Genomic DNA, 22,454 nt, shown 5'->3' on the forward strand with positions numbered 1-22,454 from the left:
ACAATGATATGATTTTCTCTAAAAAGGCTAAAAAAATGTATACTTACTAATTAATAATAACAGTTTTGTTTTAAACGTCCATCCATCCATTTTACAATATAATTACAACACTTTATGTACATATTTATATACAGATTTGAACAATAAGTTATTCACTGAAATATATTTATTAATTGTGGTTCTTACAAAAAATATATCTTATAAAAATATAAAAGCTAAAATGTCTCTTAAAGCTCTGCCCCTTTAATTAGTGCATACTAAATAATTTAACTTTAGCCTACTACTACAACCATATTATTTACCAGCAACATAAAGTGAAACAGAGGCAGAGGTGTCCTGCCACAGTCAGTAACAAATAAACAGAAAACAGTAGTGGTGGTAGATAGACACAGAGCTTCATCAAACATCTGATCCACTGAACAAAGAGCTCCAAAAATCTTGATCCTACACTTCTCTTTTGTAAAGTAAATCTGAACAGCCGATATGGGCATCTACATCAACTATATGATTTGCCTAAGAAGCTGGACAGGACAGACAAAAATAAATAAATAAATAATAATAATAAATAAATAAATTAAAAAAAATAAAAAAAAAGTTTGATCGCGGCCTTAATGCTTTCGTGGCGGGCCGCCACAAATAAATGAATGTGTGGGAAACACTGCATAGTAACTAGTATATCATGCAAAAGCGCAGATTCCAACCATTGAAATACTCTGTATTAGAAATGTCCAAATGCTTTAAAATGTAATATCGGAAATTATCGGTATCGGTTTCAAAATTATCGGTATCGGTTTCAAAAAGTAACATTTATGACTTTTTAAAACGCCGCTGTACGGAGTGGTACACAGACGTAGGGAGTACAGAGCGCCAATAAACCTTAAAGGCACTGCCTTTGCGTGCCGGCCCAGTCACACTATATCTACAGCTTTTCACACACACAAGTGAATACGATGCATACTTGGTCAACAGCCATACAGGTCACACTGAGGGTGGCCGTATAAACAACTTTAACACTGTTACAAATATGCGCCGCACTGTGAACCCACAACAAACAAGAATGACAAACACATTTCGGGAGAACATCCGCACCGTAACACAACATAAACACAACATTTCATTTGCATTTAAATGTTATCGACAGTTTATTTAAGAAACATATTTAATATTATTATTTATCATTGATTTTAGTTAGAATGTATTAATTCTAGCACTGAATAATTGTATGTAAATTAAATGTTATCAGTTTGAATGAGTCCCTTCATTTTGCCCTTCTTTTCTATAATTGATTAGTACTTTTCATTGTAATCAGCCTGACCTAAGCCTTGAAAATAATATGTGCTTCCGCCATCCTAGTCACGTCCGTTGTGTCACCTGTGATTTACATGGTATCAGTGTAGAAATGTATTAAACCACTCCTCCATACGTCATCAGCCTGATTTGTATAAACTACCCTGAAATGTGGTGGAAACACAAACCACACACTTCGACAGAAACCTATAGTTCCAAGAACTAGAGGTGCCAGGGACCTGAAGTTCCTAAACTGTTGCCGGTAGAGGGCCTAATGTCGTCATAGTGTTGTTAATATGCAGGTCACAGCATGATAATCGAGCAGGGTTGTCGTTTTTTTAAATATTTTTTTTGGGGGGGGGGGTTTATCGGCGGATTACATGACTCCCCATTGCCTGTATGTTAGCCACGTTGTTCCAGCAGTTCTTCAATGTTTAGATTGCACAGAAAAGGGAAAGACTTGTGTTTCTGTCTCACATAGGAACTGTGAATGATGGGCAAAATTCCACTAAAGCGCAGTCCCCCTTTAAGCAGCCCTAGAAGTGTAAAGCTCATCAATGTTAATAGTAAGACTTACAAATAAAACTTATTATGAACTGAGGTTTAAAACCCAAAACCAGTGAAGTTGTCACGTTGTGTAAATGATAAATAAAAACAGAATACAATGATATGCAAATCAATTTCAACTTATATTCAATTGAATAGACTGCAAAGACAAGAGATTTAATGTTCCAACTGGAAAACATAATTTTTTGCAAATATTAGCTCATTTGGAATTTGATGCCTGCAACACGTTTCAAAAAAGCTGGCACAAGTGGCAAAAAAGACTGAGAAAGTGGAGGAATGCTCATCAAACACTTATTTGGAACATCCTATAGGTGAACAGGCTAATTGGGAACAGGTGGGTGCCATGATTGGGTATAAACGCAGCTTCAGTCATTCACAAACAAGGATGGGGCGAGGGTCATCACTTTGTCAACAAATGCGTGAGTAAATTGTCGAACGGTTTAAGAACAACATTTCTCAACCAGCTATTGCAAGGAATTTAGGGATTTCACCATTTACAGTCCGTAATGTCATCAAAAGGTTCAGAGAATCTGGAGAAATCACTGCACGTAACAAACATAAATTCGTTCCCTCAGGCGGTACTGAATCAAAAAGCGACATCACTGTGTAAAGGATATCACTACATAGGCTCAGGAACACTTCAGAAAACCACTGTCAGTAACTAAATTTGGTCACTAAAAATGTATCAACAACACCCAGAAATGCCGCCGACTTCACTGGGCCCGAGCTCATCTAAGATGGACTGATGCAAAGTGGAAAAGTGTTCTGTGGTCTGACGAGTCCACATTTCATTTTTTTTTTGGAAACTGTGGACGTCGTGTCCTTCGGACCAAAGAGGACAAGAACCATCCGGATTGTTATAAGCGCAAAGTGTAAAAGCCAGCATGTGTGATGGTATGGGGGTGTATGAGTGCCCAAGACATGGGTAACTTACACATCTGTGAAGGCGCCATTAATGCTGAAAGGTACATACAGGTTTTGGAGCAACATATGTGTTGTCATCCAAGCAATGTTACCATGGACGCCCCTGCTTATTTTAGCAAGACAATGCCAAGCCCTGTGTTACAACAGTGTGTCTTCATATTAAAGAGTGTGGGTACTAGACTGGCCTGCCTGTAGTCCAGACCTGTCTCCCATTGAAAATGTGTGGTGCATTATGAAGCCTAAAATAGCACAAGGGAGACCCCCGGACTGTTGAACAACTTAAGCTGTACATCAAGCAAGAATGGGAAATAATTCCACCTGAGAAGCTTCAAAAATGTGTCTCCTCAGTTCCCAAACGTTTACCGAGTGTTGTTAAAAGGAAAGGCCATGTAACACAGTGGTAAAAATGCCCCTGTGCTAACTTCTTTGCAATGTGTTGCTGCCATTCAATTCTAAGTTTATAGTTGTTTGCTAAACAAATTAAGTTTCTCAGTTCGAACATGAAATATCTTGTCTTTGCAGTCTATTCAATTGAATATAAGCTGAAAAGGATTTGCAAATCATTGTATTCTGTTTTTATTTACCATTTACTCAACGTGCCAACTTCACTGGTTTTGGGTTTTGTATTTGTGAAGTTGTTAAGTTGAGTTGCAGTGCAGATTTATATTTAGCTTCCCTATAACTTCCTTAAATTGTGGTCCCACATGATGTCATGCATGACTAAAACAAGGGGTTTAGTTCTTTTACTGTTCATGGGCAGTACTTTCTGTACTGATCAATTGCTATGTGGCACCAAATGTGAACTGAACGTTTATCTTTGAAATAGCCAAATATGTCACCATGAAGTTGACTCACATAGCACTTCCAAGTTCCTTTGTGCCAGCAGGTCATTGGCCGCCGGATGGTCAATGATGCAATCCACGGGCACGCCGTCGTCCTCTTTACTGACAGACAATCGTACTCGGCTGGTGACAGTAAACATCCTGTCGTACGTCTCTTCCACTGTTGTTTCTCCTGTAAAAAAATAAATAAAAGCGACACAAGAAGGGTTGGAGAGGTTAACCGCTGAAAGAGCTGAAACATTCATTTTAAATCCTGTCGCAGCACAAACAGCATAATGAGCCAGTTCATCATTACCAGCACATTACCTGTCATAACGGTGCGCTTTAATGGAGGAAGGCCGGTGCCGCTCGGCTTCTTCCGATGGCCATGCAGCCATAACCAAACATTGGACGTCAAAACTTTTTAGCCAGGTTTAAAGTACACAAGTGTGTGAACAAAATGAGACGCTAAGCACCGAGCTACGTGAAAGGATTACTGAGCTACAAGAGGAGGTAATCTTGTCTTTTGGCGTTTGATCAGAGCAATCGTCCATTAAATAGGTATGTACTAGAGATGTCCGATAATAGCTTTTTTGCCGATATCCGATATTCCGATATTGTCCAACTCTTAATTACCGATTTCCGATATCAACCGATACCGATATATACAGTTGTGGAATTAACACATTATTATGCCTAATTTTGTTGTGATGCCCCGTTGGATGCATTAAACAATGTAACAAGGTTTTCCAAAATAAATCAACTCAAGTTATGGAAAAAAATGCCAACATGGCACTGCCATATTTATTATTGAAGTCACAAAGTGCATTATTTTTTTTTAACATGCCTCAAAACAGCAGCTTGGAATTTGGGACCTGCTCTCCCTGAGAGAGCATGAGGAGGTTGAGGTGGGTGGGGGGTAAGGGGTAGCGGGGGGTGTATATTGTAGCATCCCGGAAGAGTTAGTGCTGCAAGGGGTTCTGGGTATTTGTTCTGTTGTGTTTATGTTGTGTTACGGAGCGGATGTTCTCCCGAAATGTGTTTGTCATTCTTGTTTGGTGTGGGCGCATATTTGTAACAGTGTTAAAGTTGTTTATACGGTCACCCTCAGTGTGACCTGTACGGCTGTTGACCAAGTATGCCTTGCATTCACTTGTGTGTGTGAAAAGCCGTAGATATTATGTGATTGGGCCGGCACGCAAAGGCAGTGCCTTTAAGGTTTATTGGCGCTCTGTACTTCTCCCTACGTCCGTGTACCACTCTGTACAGCGGCGTTTTAAAAAGTCATAGATTTTACTTTCTGAAACCGATACCGATAATTTCCGATATTACATTTTAAAGCATTTATCGGCCGATAATATCGGCAGTCCGATATTATCGGACATCTCTAGTATGTACCCATTCAATTGGCCCTTTTTTTGTTTGTTTATTCGTGAATAGCCTCGTCATGGTAACATGAAATGTTCCCACTTGAAAATACTCTCGTCGGCACAAACCAGACCTTTCCGACGGTATAACATACCGTATTTTTCAGACTATAAGTCGCAGTTTTTTTCATAGTTTGGCCGGGGGTGCGACTTATACTCAGAAGCGACTTATGTGTGAAATGATTAACACCTTAGCGTAAAATATCAAATAATATTATTTAGCTCATTCACGTAAGAGACTAGACGTATAAGATTTCATGGGATTTAGCGATTAGGAGTGACAGATTGTTTGGTAAACGTATAGCATGTTCTATATGTTATAGTTATTTGAATGACTCTTACCATAATATGTTACGTTAACATACCAGGCACGTTCTCAGTTGGTTATTTATGCCTCATATAACGTACACTTATTCAGCCTGTTGTTCACTATTCTTTATTTATTTGAAATTGCCTTTCAAATGTCTATTCTTGGTGTTGGCTTTTATCAAATACATTTCCTCAAAAAATGCGACCTATACTCCAGTGTGATTTATATATGTTTTTTCCTTCTTTATTATGCATTTTCGGCCGGTGCGACTTATAGTCCGGAGCGACTTATACTCTGAAAAATACGGTATGTGGGGGTTTGTTGGCCGATTCGTCTCGTATTAAGCATTAGTGGGCAAAAAGGCATTTACATATAATGAATGACTCCTGAGCGCCACCTACCAAGGGGAGGATTGAGACGAGCCCAGGGCTTGTGATTTCGTAAAGCATGTGGGTCATAAGCCTGATAATGACTATTCTTACCGCTTTAGGGTGAAGCCTTGTCATGCGAACCTGGCAGTAATCTGCTGTCCACTCGACCCCCCGGGCTGTCAGAGGGGGCCTTCATTTGGAGAGCATTACAATGCCACGGGGGCATCGCATTAGCCGCAGTGCTGAGTATGATGGTTTACGCACACTTAATGAAGTGGGGAAATAATTACGGCCCCACTCTGACCTGCGGCGCACTTCCATTTCAGCCTCGTCACAGGGGAGCACTATTGGACTCCGAGAGGGCAAAACACTGTTATTCTATCACCAGTACGCACCTACAGTATGGAAGCTTACTTCATGTAACGCACATCTGCCCTCCGAAGACCCGCTGACAACCTAATGTAGTGGAACTTGGAGGTGGTCATTGCACTTGAGACAATCAATATTATTCTATTATTTTATACAACTAAAATGTAACAAATGGTAGGGGTGTAACGGTACGTGTATTTGTATTGAACCGTTTCGGTACGGGGGTTCCGGTTCAGTTCGGAGGTGTACCGAACGAGTTTCCACACGGACATATTAAGTAGCGTAACGTACGTTGTGTAAACAATGCACACTGAGGCACAACACACGGAATGCTAGCAGCTAACGGGCTACGATAGACTGACCTATGTCCTCTTTTCACCGGACATGTCCTGTTTTGCGGAGCTGTCAGGGCGGAGTTTCTTAAATGCCTCAAATGTCCGGCATTTTGAGTTAGGGTTGCGTGTATTTTCAATGTACGTCCAGGGTTAAGAAGGGGTTAAAAACAAAACAAATTGTGCGCATGCAGCAGCATTGGTGAGGGAGGGGCAGAGACAGAGACAGCGAGAGAGTTATGATAAACGTGCATGCGTCGCCAGGCTCTGCTTTTTATCCATAGATTTATCACATTTAATTTCTTATTATCTTTAGCAGGGGTGTCAAAAGTGTGCCCCGGAGGCCATTTGCGGCCCACAGCTAATGTTTTAAAGGCCCACATTCTAAAAATGCTATTAAAATAAACAAAAACATAACAAAAGTGAAATAAAAAAGCTTAAAGGTTAAATGTAATTTAGAAAAAGTTGCAATGTTGACTAATAAAACAAAGCTGTTTTTTTTTTTCTTTCAAACTGTCATTGCTCAAAACATAATATTGAATCAAAATCAATGTTATTATGAATTATTGACCTATCCAAGGTTCCCATTACTTCACATCAAATATTCCACTAGGAAAAATATTTTTGGTGGAAGATTTTGCAAATTTGGTAAATAAATAACCCAAAAATGTATATTTTGTTGTTTTCTTACTGTACCGAAAATGAACCAAACCGTGATCTCTAAACCGAGGTACGTACCGAACCGAAATTTTTGTGTAACGTTACACCCCTAACAAATGGTGATAGTAAGGGAAATGTAGCAAGCAGTAGGGGTGCTAAAATATAATCGGTTCGCATTCAAATCGTAATTTTAATTCATTATTATTTTAATCACTTTATAATTAAATGATTTCATTTAAAAAAACTTTTTTTTTTTAAAGAAAAAAATACATTAAATAACGAATATTAATATCTTAGGTAGGTAGGTAGGTCTTTATTGTCATTGCACAAGTACAACAAAACTTTGTTTTCAGCACCAACCCGTTCAAAATGAGACAAACAGAACAGGGACGCTGATGGGTCGCCACAAGACGCCCCGTAAAAGATGGGAAAAAGGTCAACGCTGGGGGGGGATGAGTATAAAAAATACAATCTAGACTGGGTTCATAAGGGGGCCCAGTCTGGAGTGGGAAAATCCCTCCATAGCAAAGCACATACACATATTACAACATCTCGAGACTTGCAACAGAGGGTAGGGAGTGGGGGCCACGGTGGCGGGCTGCAGCTCTTCAGGCGCTGTCAAAGCGCTTTGAGTACCTTGAAGGTAGAAAAGCGCTATACAAGTATAACCCATTTATCATTTATCATATGTTGCTCCAAAACCTGTATGTACCTTTCAACATTAATGGCGCCTTCACATATGTGTAAGTTACCCATGTCTTGGGCACTAATACACCCCCATACCATCACACATGCTGGCTTTTACACTTTGCGCCTATAACAATCCGGATGGTTCTTTTCCTCTTTGGTCCGGAGGACACAACGTCCACAGTTTCCAAAAACAATTTGAAATGTGGACTCGTCAGACCACAGAACACTTTTCCACTTTGTATCAGTCCATCTTAGATGAGCTCAGGCCCAGCGAAGCCGACGGCGTTTCTGGGTGTTGTTGATAAACGGTTTTCGCCTTGCATAGGAGTTTTAACTTGCACTTACAGATGTAGCGACTAACTGTAGTTACTGACAGTGGGTTTCTGAAGTGTTCCTGAGCCCGTGTGGTGATATCCTTTACACACTGATGTCGCTTGTTGATGCAGTACAGCCTGAGGGATGGAAGGTCACGGGCTTAGCTGCTTACATGCAGTGATTTCTCCAGATTCTCTGAACTCTTTGATGATATTACGGAGCGTAGATGGTGAAATCCCTAAATTCCTTGCAATAGCTGCTTGAGAAATGTTTTTCTTAAACTGTTCAACAATTTGCTCACGCATTTGTTGACAAAGTGGTGACCCTCGCCCCATCCTTGTTTGTGAATGACTGAGCATTTCATGGAATCTACTTTTATACCCAATCATGGCACCCACCTGTTCCCAATTTGCCTGTTCACCTGTGGGATGTTCCAAATAAGTGTTTGATGAGCATTCCTCAACTTTATCAGTATTTATTGCCACCTTTCCCAACTTCTTTGGCACGTGTTGCTGGCATCAAATTCTAAAGTTAATGATTATTTGAAAAAAAAAAAAAGTTTATCAGTTTGAACATCAAATATGTTGTCTTTGTAGCATATTCAACTGAATATGGGTTGAAAATGATTTGCAAATCGTTGTATTCCGTTTATATTTACATCCAACACAATTTCCCAACTCATATGGAAACGGGGTTTGTACCTAGAAATTTGGTTTCATTTACTCTTTCAATTTCTATTCTGTCTATTTGTATTTGTCTTTCCCATCTACTGTTACCAAATAGCATTATTTTAGTCTTACTGACATTCAAAGATAGTCTGTTTTTGTCAAACCATCTTTTTAATTTGTTCATTTCTTCTGTTATTATATGTATTAGCTTTTGTGTGTTCTCTCCTGAACAAAACGCTGTTGTATCATCCGCAAATAATACTAACTTTAAATCTTTTGTAACTTTACAAATGTCATTTATGTAGAGATTGAACAATTTTGGTCCTAGCATTGATCAGTTAGGTTAAAGGCAAAATTAATTGATTATTAGTAAGTGAGTAAACAGAGTGTGGAAACTCTGCAAAATGTGCTTTCTTGGGGTGTAATGAAGCCCTATACATATTTTATTGTCTGAGGAGAGAAAGTATAAGGTCACCTGAGTTGACCGACTATCCAAGGCCCGACAACACGTACAAACAGGAAGGCTGCATCTTTGATGTCGACTTTTGAACATTTTGCCAGTTACTGTGACTCTGAATGTGGGCGTACTTTTCACAGTGTTTGTGCAAGAACAAAAAGTGTGCCATCTGCTATTGAGATTCCTACAAAACAAAAACCAAAATCATTTGTGTTTTAGTGGAAAAAAACCAAAAAAAACCCGCCTGGAACATTTAAGAGGTCTTTGTCTTGAAGACGGGGGCATGCTTATCAATGTGCGGACCGAGGCTTGTCAATTATCAACGTCACCCACGCGCAGATGAAGAAAAACAGCCGCAAATCAAATCGTCCCAAGGACTTGAATCTCAATGCGGACAAGATTTGAGTGTTGCGGCAGAGACGTCTAATCAAAACACACTTGTGAGCACCAACCACTGATCAATCCCAGTGCAATCAAGCATAACCTCTGCCAGGGTGACACTTGCCACTGTCAAACGCTGTTTGAACAGAATATTGCATTAGTAAATCAGACTGCCTTTCAGATAGGACGGATGCAAGGAAGCTTTAAAAACAACACACCAGTAAACACTCCTTAAACACGATTCTTTCCATCAAACTTTGACAAAAAGACTGCTAACTGAAAGAAACTTTGATTTTCATCACATTGAATAGTATATTTACACAGGCATTAATATTTCCGTTGAAACTGAAAATATGTTTTCACAGCAAAGTCCACTTACACTATATTGCCAAAAGTATTTGGCCACCTGCCTTGACTCACATATGAACTTGAAGTGCCATCCCATTCCTAACCCATAGGGTTCAATATGATGTCGGTCCACCTTTTGCAGCTATTACAGCATCAACTCTTCTGGGAAGGCTGTCCACAAGGTTGCGGAGTGTGTTTATAGGAATTTACCACCATTCTTCCAAAAGCACATTGGTGAGGTCACACACTGATGTTGGTGGAGAAGGCCTGGCTCTCAGTCTCCGTTCTAATTCATCCCAAAGGTGTTCTATCGGGTTCAGGTCAGGACTCTGTGCAGGCCAGTCAAGTTCATCCACACCAGACTCTGTCATCCATGTCTTTATGGACCTTGCTTTGTGCACTGGTGCACAGTCATGTTGGAAGAGGAAGGGGCCCGCTCCAAACTGTTCCCACAAGGTTGGGAGTATGGAATTGTCCAAAATGTTTTGGTATCCTGGAGCATTCCAACTTCCTTTCACTGGAACTAAGGGGCCAAGCCCAACTTCTGAAAAACAACCCCACACCATAATTCCTCCTCCACCACATTTCACACTCGGCACAATGCAGTCCGAAATGTAGCGTTCTCCTGGCAACCTCCAAACCCAGACTGGTCCATCAGATTCCCAGATGGAAAAGTGTGATTCATCAGTCCAGAGAAGGCGTCTCCACTGCTCTAGAGTCCAGTGGCGACGTGCTTTACACCACTGCATCCCACGCTTTGCATCGGACATGGTGATGTATGGCTTAGACGCAGCTGCACGGCCATGGAAACCCATTCCGTGAAGCTCTCTGCGTACTGTACGTGGGCTAATTGGAAGGTCACATGAAGTTTAGAGCTCTGTAGCAACTGACTGTGCAGAAAATCTTCGCACTATGCGCTGCAGCATCCGCTGACCCCTCCCTGTCAGTTTACGTGGCCTACCACTTGGTGGCTGAGTTGCTGTTGTTCCCAAACTCTTCACTTTACTTCTAATAAAGTTGACTTTGGAATATTTAGGAGCGAGGAAATTTTACGCCTGGATTTGTTGCACAGGTGGCCTCCTATGACAGTTCCACGCTGGAAATCACTGAGAGCGGCCCATTCTTTCACAAATGTTTGTAGAAACAGTCTCCATGCCTAAGTGCTTGATTTTATACACCTGTGATTAGGACACCTGATTCTCATCATTTGGATGGCAATATAGTGTATGTTGAATGTTTTACCCCCAAATAAAAACCAGAAGTGCTTCCATGTGGCTACAAAATGTAGCTTACCACCATCAAGTGTGAATGTGGATTGAATGAATGATGGGTTCCTACTAGGGATGTCCGATAATATCAGACTGCCGATATTATTGGCCGATAAATGCTTTAAAATGTAATATCGGAAATTATCGGTATCGGTTTTAACATTATCGGTATCGGTTTTTAAAAGTAAAATTTATGACTTTTTAAAACGCCGCTGTGTACACGGACGTAGGGAGAAGTACAGAGCGCCAATAAACATTGAAGGCACTGCCTTTGCGTGCCGGCCCAATCACATAATATCTACGGCTTTTGACACACTCACAAGTGAATGCAAGGCATACTTGGTCAACAGCCATACAGGTCACACTGAGGGTGGCTGTGTAAACAACTTTAACACTGTTACAAATATGCGCCACACTGTGAACCCACACCAAACAAGAATGACAAACACATTTCGAGAGAACATCCGCACCGTAACACAACATAAACACAACAGGACAAATACCCGGAATCCCTTGCAGCACTAACTCTTCCAGGACGCTACAATATACACCCCCCGCTACCCCCTACCCCGCTCACCTCAACCTCCTCATGCTCTCTCAGGGAGAGCATGTCCCAAATTCCAAGCTGCTGTTTTGAGGCATGTTAAAAAAAATAATGCACTTTGTGACTTCAATAATAAATATGGCAGTGCCATGTTGGCATTTTTTTCTCCATAACTTGAGTTGATTTATTTTGGAAAACCTTGTTACATTGTTTAATTCATCCAGCGGGGCATCACAACAAAATTAGGCATAATAATGTGTTAATTCCACGACTGTATATATCGGTATCGGTTGATATCGGTATTTAAGAGTTGGACAATATCGAAATATGGGATGTCGTCAAAAAAGCCATTATCGGACACCTCTAGTTGTTACTTCTCCGTGAAGCGCTTTGAGTGTCTAGAAAAGCGCTATATAAATCTAATCCATTATTATTATTATGTTACGTGGTTGCAACTGATGAAATGTTGAATTCAGCCTTCACACGCTGGAACTGAACTTTACTGCATCGCTTTGTCAAAACGTGGCTTTTGTCAGTTGACCTAAAAGTGGGGTATCACCTGTAAGTACCAGGAAAACTAATTTTGGACTCCTGCACTACCTTTGGCTGCAGCTCTTTTATGAGCTCTTGGCTAAATGCCATCCACCATCCAGGCATACGGAGGAAACTAATTTCGGGAGCTTGTTTCCGGCATCTCATTCTTCTTACAAAGCTCATGAGGAATATCTGAGCGCTGGCAGAAAATTCCGAGCTTTGCCTCAGGGCTCATGTTAAGACAGTTAGCACTACCTCTTGTCTCCTACAATAAGGGTCAACTCGCTATTTTTTTTTTTTTAAGGTATTTTTAATCGCTATTGATCCGCAGTGCAAAATACGAAGCACTAAAATGTTACTGTGACCTCAAAAAATGGAGTTACTTCTAACCGTGAGTCTGAATTATGATTAAATCTTCTACAGGCTGTTTCACATAACGATTGCATATTTGACACAAGATTCTCAGCAGCTGCAGACAAGCCCATTTGCACAATATTAAAATACTGCTACTGTAATTTATGGTAATTTTGCCACCCTCTGTGCTGATTCTCTCTCGTGCCAGAACCTGCCAATTGAAATCCTTCCAGCTTGATAATTGATTGCAAAACCAATACTGCTAATGTATATATTAGCCAATCAGCCCTAAATGTAGTCTTAGCACACCTAAAAGTACAACTGGTGATAGTACTAATTAACTCAGGGAAGAGATCCTCCCCCTTTGCTTAAAGCTAAGACGAAACACAAAAAAGGTACGATAAAGTAATATTTTCATCAAATCGTGACATACATTTTTGCTAAAAACAACAGTTTTTTTTATGCAGTTATGACTCAATTGGAGAGTATGCAGGTGTACCTAATGTTGTGACTGGGATCATCTACAGCAGGGGTATCAAACTCATTTTTATAGAGGGCCACATCGCAGGAATGGCTGCTTTCAGAGGGCCGATTTTTTTAAATTAATTTACGTTATGCATGCAGGTAATAACCTGTGATTAATCGGAATGCATATGCATTTGAATATTAGATTTTTTTTTATGTATAACTTGCTTTAAAATCATAATATAAAACTGACAATACTAACAAATATATAATAATATAATTGGCATGATCAGATATTATTGAAGTTTAAAATATGCATTTTTTTTTCTGTCAAAATTGAAAGAACGAACACATTTAGTTAAAAAAAAAAAAAAAAAAAAAAAAAAGGATTTTATGGAAAAATTATTATTATGATGTGGCGGGCCAGAACTGGCCCCCGGGCCTTGAGTTTGACACCTATGATCTACAGTATATAATGTTTGTAGAGTCTATTTTTGACCGTGTCTGGACATAAAATGAGCAGTGACAACTTTAAAATGTCTATTTAACCAGTGTACATTTTCAAAAATGTAATTATACTTTTGGAGAGGCTGGGGTGTGGTGTGGTTTCATTTACAATCTGGGAACATCTCTGGATTCCAACATCTTGCAGGCAGACTCAAAAAGCACGTTAGAAAAATGACTATGGAGCAAAATTTACGCAGAATTTAAACCAAAACGACCCTGAGAGGGACAAGTGGTAGAAAATGGCTGGATGGATGGCATATCCAATACATATTATTTAAACCAGTGTTTGTTAACCATAGGGTTGGGCCGTGAGCACTCCCTAGAATAGTGGTTCTTAACCTTGTTGGAAGTACCGAACCCCACCGGTTTTATATGCGCATTCACCCAACCCTTCTTTAGTGAAAAATATATATTTATTTTTTTTCTTCAAATTTAAGGCAACGTTATGTTTTTTTTACTGGTGCACAAAATGAACTGTGTATGAACATCACCTGCAAATCAGTGTGAAATCTGCTGCTGCCTTTCAGAGACCAGTTCAGATATAGAATAGAATAAAAAGTACTTTATTGATCGCTGGGGGAAATTCAGCACCACAGTTTGCTCACAATAGACAATAAACATTCAGGTATAATATAAATACAGTCTATTATACAGCATTATTCACATGTGTATAATGTAAATACAGTCTATTATACATTTAAGTACAGTCAAAAAGGAACATATGCTTTATACAGTCTGATGGCTGTCAGTATGAAGGACTTCCTGTGTCGTTCCGTGTTGACATCTTCGTCTTTTAGCAAAGGTAAAACCATTTTTATCTTTTAATCTTTTTGAACAAGTGGTGCATGCTTTTATTTCAAGTCGCCTGGACTACTGCAATGCACTTTATGCTGGCATTAGCCAAAAAGCTCTCTCCCGGTTGCAGTTAGTCCAGAACGCGGCAGCACGACTTTTAACAGGGGCCAGGAAACGCGAGCATATAACCCCAATTCTTCCGAGTTTGCACTGGCTCCCTGTTCATTTTAGAATTGATTTTAAATCCTTGCTGTTTGTTTTTAAAGCTTTACATGGACTGGCACCTCAGTATATCTCAGACCTCATCCAAATTTACACTCCTGCGCGCGCTCTGAGGTCCGAGAGCCAGCTCCAGCTCGTGGTGCCCAGGACGAGACTTAAAACCAGGGGAGACAGGGCCTTCTCTGTGGTCGGCCCTAAACTCTGGAACACTCTGCCCCTCCATGTTCAAACTGCTTCCACAGTGGAGTGTTTTAAGTCTCGTCTTAAGAACCACTTTTATTCTTTGGCTTTTAACACTTAACACAGTTGTGTGGTCTTCTGTCCTCTGTTGTCCTCTGTGTTTTTTTTATAAATTTTGATGTCTATTTTACTGTTTTAATTGGTTTTACCCTTTAAAATCGTTTTTAATCATATTTATTTTTTATATTGTCTCTGTATTGGTTTTCTATTCATTTATTCTTTGTTTTTATTGTAGCATAATATTGTTTTTAATATTGTTTTTAACATGGCTGTGCAGCACTTTGGAAACATTCTTGTTGTGTAAATGTGCTATATAAATAAAGTGGATTGGATTGGATTGGATTGATATGCGTGGCCTCATCTTGGCAAGTGCCACTCTCATGTCATTTTTTCACAGAAAAGTCTGTTACTTTTCTTCGTTTTCCACACAGGCATACAATACTAGTACACAGCTCATGAAAAACACATTTTTTTTGTTATTGTCATCGTAAGTGGGCCAAAACACTTATATTAGAAAATAATCTCATGGAAATGACTGCTGTCATTTGATTATAATAATAAAACATCCATCCATCCATCAATTTTGTACCCCTTGTCCCTTTTGGGGTCGCGGGGGGGCAGGTGCTGGAGCCTATGTCAGCTTGTTATTTAGTCAGGTTTGGGACAGGTGGGCTGCTGGTGTGGCCACAGTGCATGTGCACGTCTGACGTCGCTCACATGGTGCTCCACTGAATGCTCAAGGAGTTTTTGCGTTTGCTCACGCGTATGGAAAATTAGAGGGAACATTGTTTGGGGTATCCTTGATACGCCGATAGGGAGACGTTTTTATTTACACGATGAGTCGGGTGTGTCTTGACTTCCGCGGCGGCGGCTCTGCCGAACCCCTGAGACCGACTCACCGAACCCCTAGGGAAGAACCCCTGCCCTAGAGTGCCGCCAAAAAAAATCTGTTTCACAGCTGTGGGCTGTATGGCCGTAGAGGTACTCAGTTGTAATACACTTTTTCACCACTTGTGGCAGTAATGACAATCTCAAACAAACGGAAGAAGTCTGGAGCTAAAGTCATAGAGATGTTTCTTAAGCGAGAGAAATCAAACACAATAATTTTTCTTAAGTGCAAAAAAATATGACTAAAAATGTAAAGCTGTATTTTAATTTGCACTTGACAGTTTGTTTAAGAAACATATTCAATACTCATTTAGTTTATTTTAGAACAACATCATTCAGTGTTTCCCATAAACTGCCAAGATACCTGTGGCGGTGGGGGCGTGTCTATGGGCGTGGTCACCATGACATCATCGATTAATTTGCATAATTTACTACAGGGATATGATTTTCTCTAAAAAGGCTCAAAAAATGTATACTTACTAATTAATAATAACAGTTTTGTTTTAAACGTCCATCCATCCATCCATTTTACAATATAATTACAACACTTTATGTACATATTTATATACAGATTTGAACAATAAGTTATTCACTGAAATATATTTATTAATTGTGGTTCTTACAAAAAATATATCTTATAAAATATCTTTAATTAGTGCATACTAAATAATTTAACTTTAGCCTACTACTACAACCATATTATTTACCAGCAACATAAAGTGAAACAGAGGCAGAGGTGTCCTGCCACAGTCAGTAACAAATAAACAGAAAACAGTAGTGGTGGTAGATAGACACAGAGCTTCATCAAACATCTGATCCACTGAACAAAGAGCTCCAAAAATCTTGAACTTTAGACTGCCATCAGTTTTACTCCCTACACTTAACCATGTGTTTCCTACTGCCTGCGGACTTTGCACCCTTTGTTATATACACATGTTGTGTTTCTAATATAAATACATTTAATAAAGTCAAATACAAATAAGGCAACAAGAGAAGTATCCTACACTTCTCTTTTGTAAAGTAAATCTGAACAGCCGATATGGGCATCTACATCAACTATATGATTTGCCTTAGAAGCTGGAGAGGACAAAAAAAATAAAATAAATAAAAAACGTATTTTTTTAATTTTTAATTTTTTTAAAATTTGTGGCGGACGTAATTCTTTCGTGGCGGGCCGCCACAAATAAATGAATGTGTGGGAAACACTGTCATTGCATGTAAAAATAAATTTAATCTGTTGTTTATGAGTCTCTTCCTATGCAGTACATAGTATGTCTTTTTCTAATCAGCCTGACCTAAGCCTATGGTTGATGTTTTAAATAAATAATAATTTTTGTGGGTAAAATGTGGTTTCACATCATTTGACAAGGTTGTAAAGTATAGGTAGCTTATGAAGTTTGTTGTTCTTATAGCCAGACCTGTGTAAATAAACACAGGTTTGTCTATAAGAACAACACATTGCATAATTACTTGAAGACCTAATGAACCTAATTGTACTGTAAGTAGGTTAGGTGTAATTATTAAATATGATTACAATCATAAGTCAGAAAACTAATTCAATGTTAATATTTGAGTGGGCCCTGGGGCACTTTGTCGTGGAAAAGTTGGACCCTGAGGTCAAAAAGGTTACGAACCTCTAATCTAGAGCACAAAGTAGTGTTTTAAATGGAGATTAAAATAACCTCTTTAATGTCTAAGTGATTAGTTCTTCTGTATAACATACACACTGGTAATATTATACTACAAGTTCCAGAATGCACTGGGATAACTGGTCTTTTACTTATTAGTAAATGGTAAATAGATTATACTTGTATGCTAACCTACTGGGGTTTACGTATCTTGCCCCACCTGGGCATTTCGACATGGTCACGAGGTGGGGGATGAGGATCGAAACCGCAACTAGAGATGTCCGATAATATCGGACTGCCGATATATCGGCCGATAAATGCTTATAAATGTAATAGCGGAAATTATCGGTATTGGTTTCAAAAAGTAAAATTTATGACTATTTAAATCGCCGCTGTACGGAGTGGTACACGGACGTAGGGAGAAGTACAGAGCAGTTGCGTCTCCCAGTCATACTTGCCAACCCTCCCGATTTTCCCGGGAGACTCCTGAATTTCAGTGCCCCTCCCAAAAATCTCCCGGGGCAACCATTCTCCCGAATTTCTCCCTATTTCCACCCAAACAACAATACTGGGGGTGTGCTCCTTTGCGTGTCGGCCCAATCACATAATATCTATGGCTTTTTACACACACAAGTGAATGTACTCATACTTGGTCAATAGCCATACAGGTCACACTGAGGGTGAACGTATAAACAACTTTAACACTGTTACAAATGTGCGCCACACTGTGAACCCACACCAAACAAGAATGACAAACACATTTCGGGAGAACAGCCGCACCGTAACACAACATTAACACAACAGAACCCCTTGCAGCACTAACTCTTCAGGGACGCTACAATATACACCCCCCGCCCCAACCCCAACTCAACCCCGCCCGCCTCAACCGCCTCATGCTCTCTCAGGGAGAGCATGTCCCAAATTCCAAGCATGTTAAAAAAATAATGCACTTTGTGACTTCAATAATAAATATGGCAGTGCCATGTTGGCATTTTTTTCCATAACTTGAGTTGATTTATTTTAGAAAACCTTGTTACATTGTTTAATGCATCCAGCGGGGCATCGCAACAAAATTAGGCATAATAAATAATGTGTTAGTTCCACGACTGTATATATTGGTATCGGTTGATATCGGAATCGATAATTAAGAGTTGGACAATATCGGAATATTGGCAAAAAAGCCATTATCGGACATCTCTACCCGCAACCATCTGGTTGGGGGACCTATCACTCTACCAACTGAACCAACATAACTTTTAGCATTGTGCTAATTTGAAACACCAAATTGACTATGTCATCTATATTCTGTTGCCAGTTTGTTCGCTACGTAGTACCTGAGGTCCTTATCTCAGCCATCAATCTGTCAATCCTTTCCGTGTCCGGGCCTGGTAAGGTTCGCCTTGTTGAATCAAATTAAGCCGCATGCTCCACTCCTGGTGGTGCCCTTCCGTCAATTCCTTTTAGTAGCAGCCATTTAGGCTCAAAACTCCATCTAACAAAGTTTAACTGTCAGTGAGTTTGCATTTTAACTGGTCAGCAGAGTGCCTACAAAAGTTCATAGTAATATATCTTGCTAGTTTGCCAATTGGACATGTAATTTCACCGTTGAAGCCAACGCATTGTCTCTTGCACACCTACACAAGACAACAGAAAACCGACTCCTCCAGGGAAGGCACAGATGGCATTTAGAGTCAGATTGGCCGGTGTCTAGATATGCAATCTCCCTGCAAGCCCAATGAATCCTCCTCCTTCTAACACATATATACATTTCACGACAATCCTGCGGACAACCACTCTGGCTGAACACGATACGACCAAAATTAATATCCTCAACTTGCTGTACATCATGGAAAATTGATGACCCTTAATCATAACTGAGCGGCAATAATGATTATTCGACACCCCGTAGATTACTTACCTCTGATGATGCGGAAATGAGTTCATAACACTGACCTAGCATTTTCTATTTATAGCCAACAGATGTATGGCTATACCAATCCATCAGCATTCAGCGTGCTTAGCGAGCCTTGTGAATAACCACTTTACAATTTGCAACCAAGGCTAATGATTTATGAGAGACATTCTGTAAAATGAAGCTGTTAATATGTGGCTTGATCACTTTATAGTATTTCTGCTGAGCAAGCAACCAATGTTTGCTAATGAAAATGACTACAACCCCACTGGGCATCTTCCAAGTTGTTTATGATGCTGTACGTATACAAACCCCAAAACCAGTGAAGTTGGCACGTTGTGTAAATGGTAAATAAAAACAGAATACAATGATTTGCAAATCCTTTTCAGCCTATATTCAATTGAATAGACTGCAAAGACAAGATATTTAATGTTCAAACTGGAAAATGTTATTTTTTTGCAAATATTAGCTCATTTGGAATTTGATGCCTGCAACATGTTTCAAAAAAGCTGGCACAAGTGGCAAAAAAGACTGATAAAGTTGAGGAATGCTCATCAAACACTTATTTAAAACATCCCACAGGTGAACAGGCAAATTGGGAACAGGTGGGTGCCATGATTGGGTATAAAAGCAGCTTCCATGAAATGCTCAGTCATTCACAAACAAGGATGGGGCGAGGGTCACCACTTTGTCAACAAATGCGTGAGCAAATTGTCCAACAGTTTAAGAACAACATTTCTCAACCAGCTATTGCAAGGAATTTAGGGATTTCACCATCTATGGACCGTAATGTCATCAAAAGGTTCAGAGAATCTGGAGAAATCACTGCACATTGATGACATTACGGACATTCGATCCCTCAGGCGGTACTACATCAAAAAGCAACATCAGTTTGTAAAGGATATCACCACTTTAAAAAAAACACTGTCAGTAACTACAGTTTGTCGCTACATCTGTAAGTGCATTTAAAACTCTACTATGCCAAGCCAAAGCCATTTATCAACAACACCCAGAAACGCCGGCAGCTTTGCTGGGCCCGAGCTCATCTAAGATGGACTGATACAAAGTGGAAAAGTGTTCTGTGGTCAGACGAGTCCACATTTCAAATAGTTTTTGGAAACTGTGGACGTCGTGTCCTCTGGAACAAAGAGGAAAATAACTATCCGGATTGTTCAAGGTGCAAAGTGTAAAAGCCAGTATGTGTGATGGTATGGGGGTGTATTAGTGCCCAAGACATGGGTAACTTACACATCTGTGAAGGCACCATTAATGCTGAAAGGTACATACAGGTTTTGGAGCAACATATGTTGCCATCCAAGCAACGTTATCATGGACGCCCCTGCTTATTCCAGCAAGACAATGCCAATCCACATGTTACAACAGCGTGGCTTCATCGTAAAAGAGTGCGGGTACTAGACTGGCCTGCCTGTAGTCCAGACCTGTCTCCCATTGAAAATGTGTGGTGCATTATGAAGCCTAAAATAGCACAAGGGAGACCCCCGGACTGTTGAACAACTTAAGCTGTACGTCAAGCAAGAATGGGAAAAAAATTCCACCTGAAAAGCTTCAAAAATGTGTCTCCTCAGTTCCCAAACCTTTACTGAGTGTTGTTAAAAGAAAGGCCATGTAACACAGTGGTAAAAATGCCCCTGTGCCAACTTTTTTGCAATGTGTTGCTGCCATTAAATTCCAAGTTAATGATTATTTGCAAAAAAAAAAAAAAAGTTTCTCAGTGTGAACATTAAATATCTTGTCTTTGCAGTCTATTCAATTGAATATAAGTTGAAAAGGATTTGCAAATCATTGTATTCTGTTTTTATTTACGAATTACCCAACATGCCAACTTCACTGGTTTTGGGTTTTGTATAATAAAAGTCAGTTTGCAATAATAAGATCAACTGTCATTTGATTGACACTGACTTTAAAAGAGAGAAATGTCACAACTTCATTAAAATTTAAGACAGAGACAAATATTTTTAAGATCTCATTTGACTGTGAGCCAAAATAATCTGTGACCTATTTTTGGTGTACAAACACATGATCTTAATTAGATCAGCACCAAATTGAATACCATCATAGATAACCACTTTCAACATCCCCTTAAAGGGGAACTGCACTTTTTTTTGGGAAATGTTGCCTATCGTTCCCAAAAGGAGAAGACAAAAGGTTTTGATTCTTTTTTGCATTCTAATTTGTAAAAATCGGCTTGTTCTAGGTGGCTAGCAATGCAGCTAATGGGAGCAATCTATTCTGCCTCTAAATCACTTTAAAAATGCTTCTAAAAAACACCAACAATACTTATTTTAGGTTTGGTAAATGATAATAAATAATAACCAAGCTGTAGCGACATTATCGTAAGAACAAACACAGAGGAACTCTTTTTCTAGCGTAGTAACTAGGGCTGCAACAACTAATCGATTAAATCGATAAAAAAAATAGTTGGCGATTAATTTAGTCATCAATTCGTTGGATCTATGCTATGCGCAGAGGCAATTGTATTTTTTTTATTTTATAAACCTTTATTTATAAACTGCAACGTGTATGCTGTTTTTTTTCCAATAAAATACTGGAAAGGATAGAAATGTAGTTTGTCTCTGTTATCCGACGATTAATCGAAGTAATAATCGACAGATTAATCGATTATCAAATTAATCGTAAATTGCAGCCCTAGTAGTAACACATCGCCTTGCGACGGCATGAGCTAAAAGGCTTTTATGTTTGTAATGCACACCACTGCAATATGACACCAATCTGTACTGACTGAAAAACATGAACAATCATATACTGTAAAGTATTAGCCCACATTTTATGTTTCGTTTGTATACAGCTAGCTCGGCAATGTATGTACTGTAGTTGTACTTACAAGCATGAAGTGCTGCATATATCGTGATCGATATTATAGTGACTCACTCGATGGACAGTTGTCCGTTTGGTCAAGCCGGCCGTTTAGCTTGGGTAAGCACTCCATTTATGTCGAAATAGCTTGGCTCTAAGCTCCTCATTTACAGCGTCAAAGTCACGCCGACCTCACCTTCCCGGCTTCCGTCTTCTCAAACGCTTCACCCTCTTCTTTGTGCTTGCTTCTAGAAGCAGTAGTTCATCCTCCGTATGTTCAGCTTCAAAAAGATAAAGCTGGGAATCTTAATTTTATACAACATTTTTTTTCTTTT

At 39.5% G+C, this 22,454-nt stretch overlaps 1 protein-coding gene across 8 annotated transcripts in view; it reads right to left on the reverse strand.

Moving 5' to 3' along the window:
* cadm1b (cell adhesion molecule 1b) overlaps positions 1-22,454 on the reverse strand; it is a 621,285-nt gene that overhangs the window by 126,896 nt on the left and 471,935 nt on the right. For all 8 annotated transcript variants that reach the window (XM_062059921.1, XM_062059918.1, XM_062059920.1 and 5 more), the window contains one exon: positions 3,634-3,792. In XM_062059921.1, the coding sequence (XP_061915905.1) occupies positions 3,634-3,792 (159 nt within the window). The remainder of the gene's footprint in view (positions 1-3,633; positions 3,793-22,454) is intronic.

Source organism: Entelurus aequoreus, linkage group LG10, assembly GCF_033978785.1.
Source record: "Entelurus aequoreus isolate RoL-2023_Sb linkage group LG10, RoL_Eaeq_v1.1, whole genome shotgun sequence".
NCBI classification, from domain to species: domain Eukaryota; kingdom Metazoa; phylum Chordata; class Actinopteri; order Syngnathiformes; family Syngnathidae; genus Entelurus; species Entelurus aequoreus.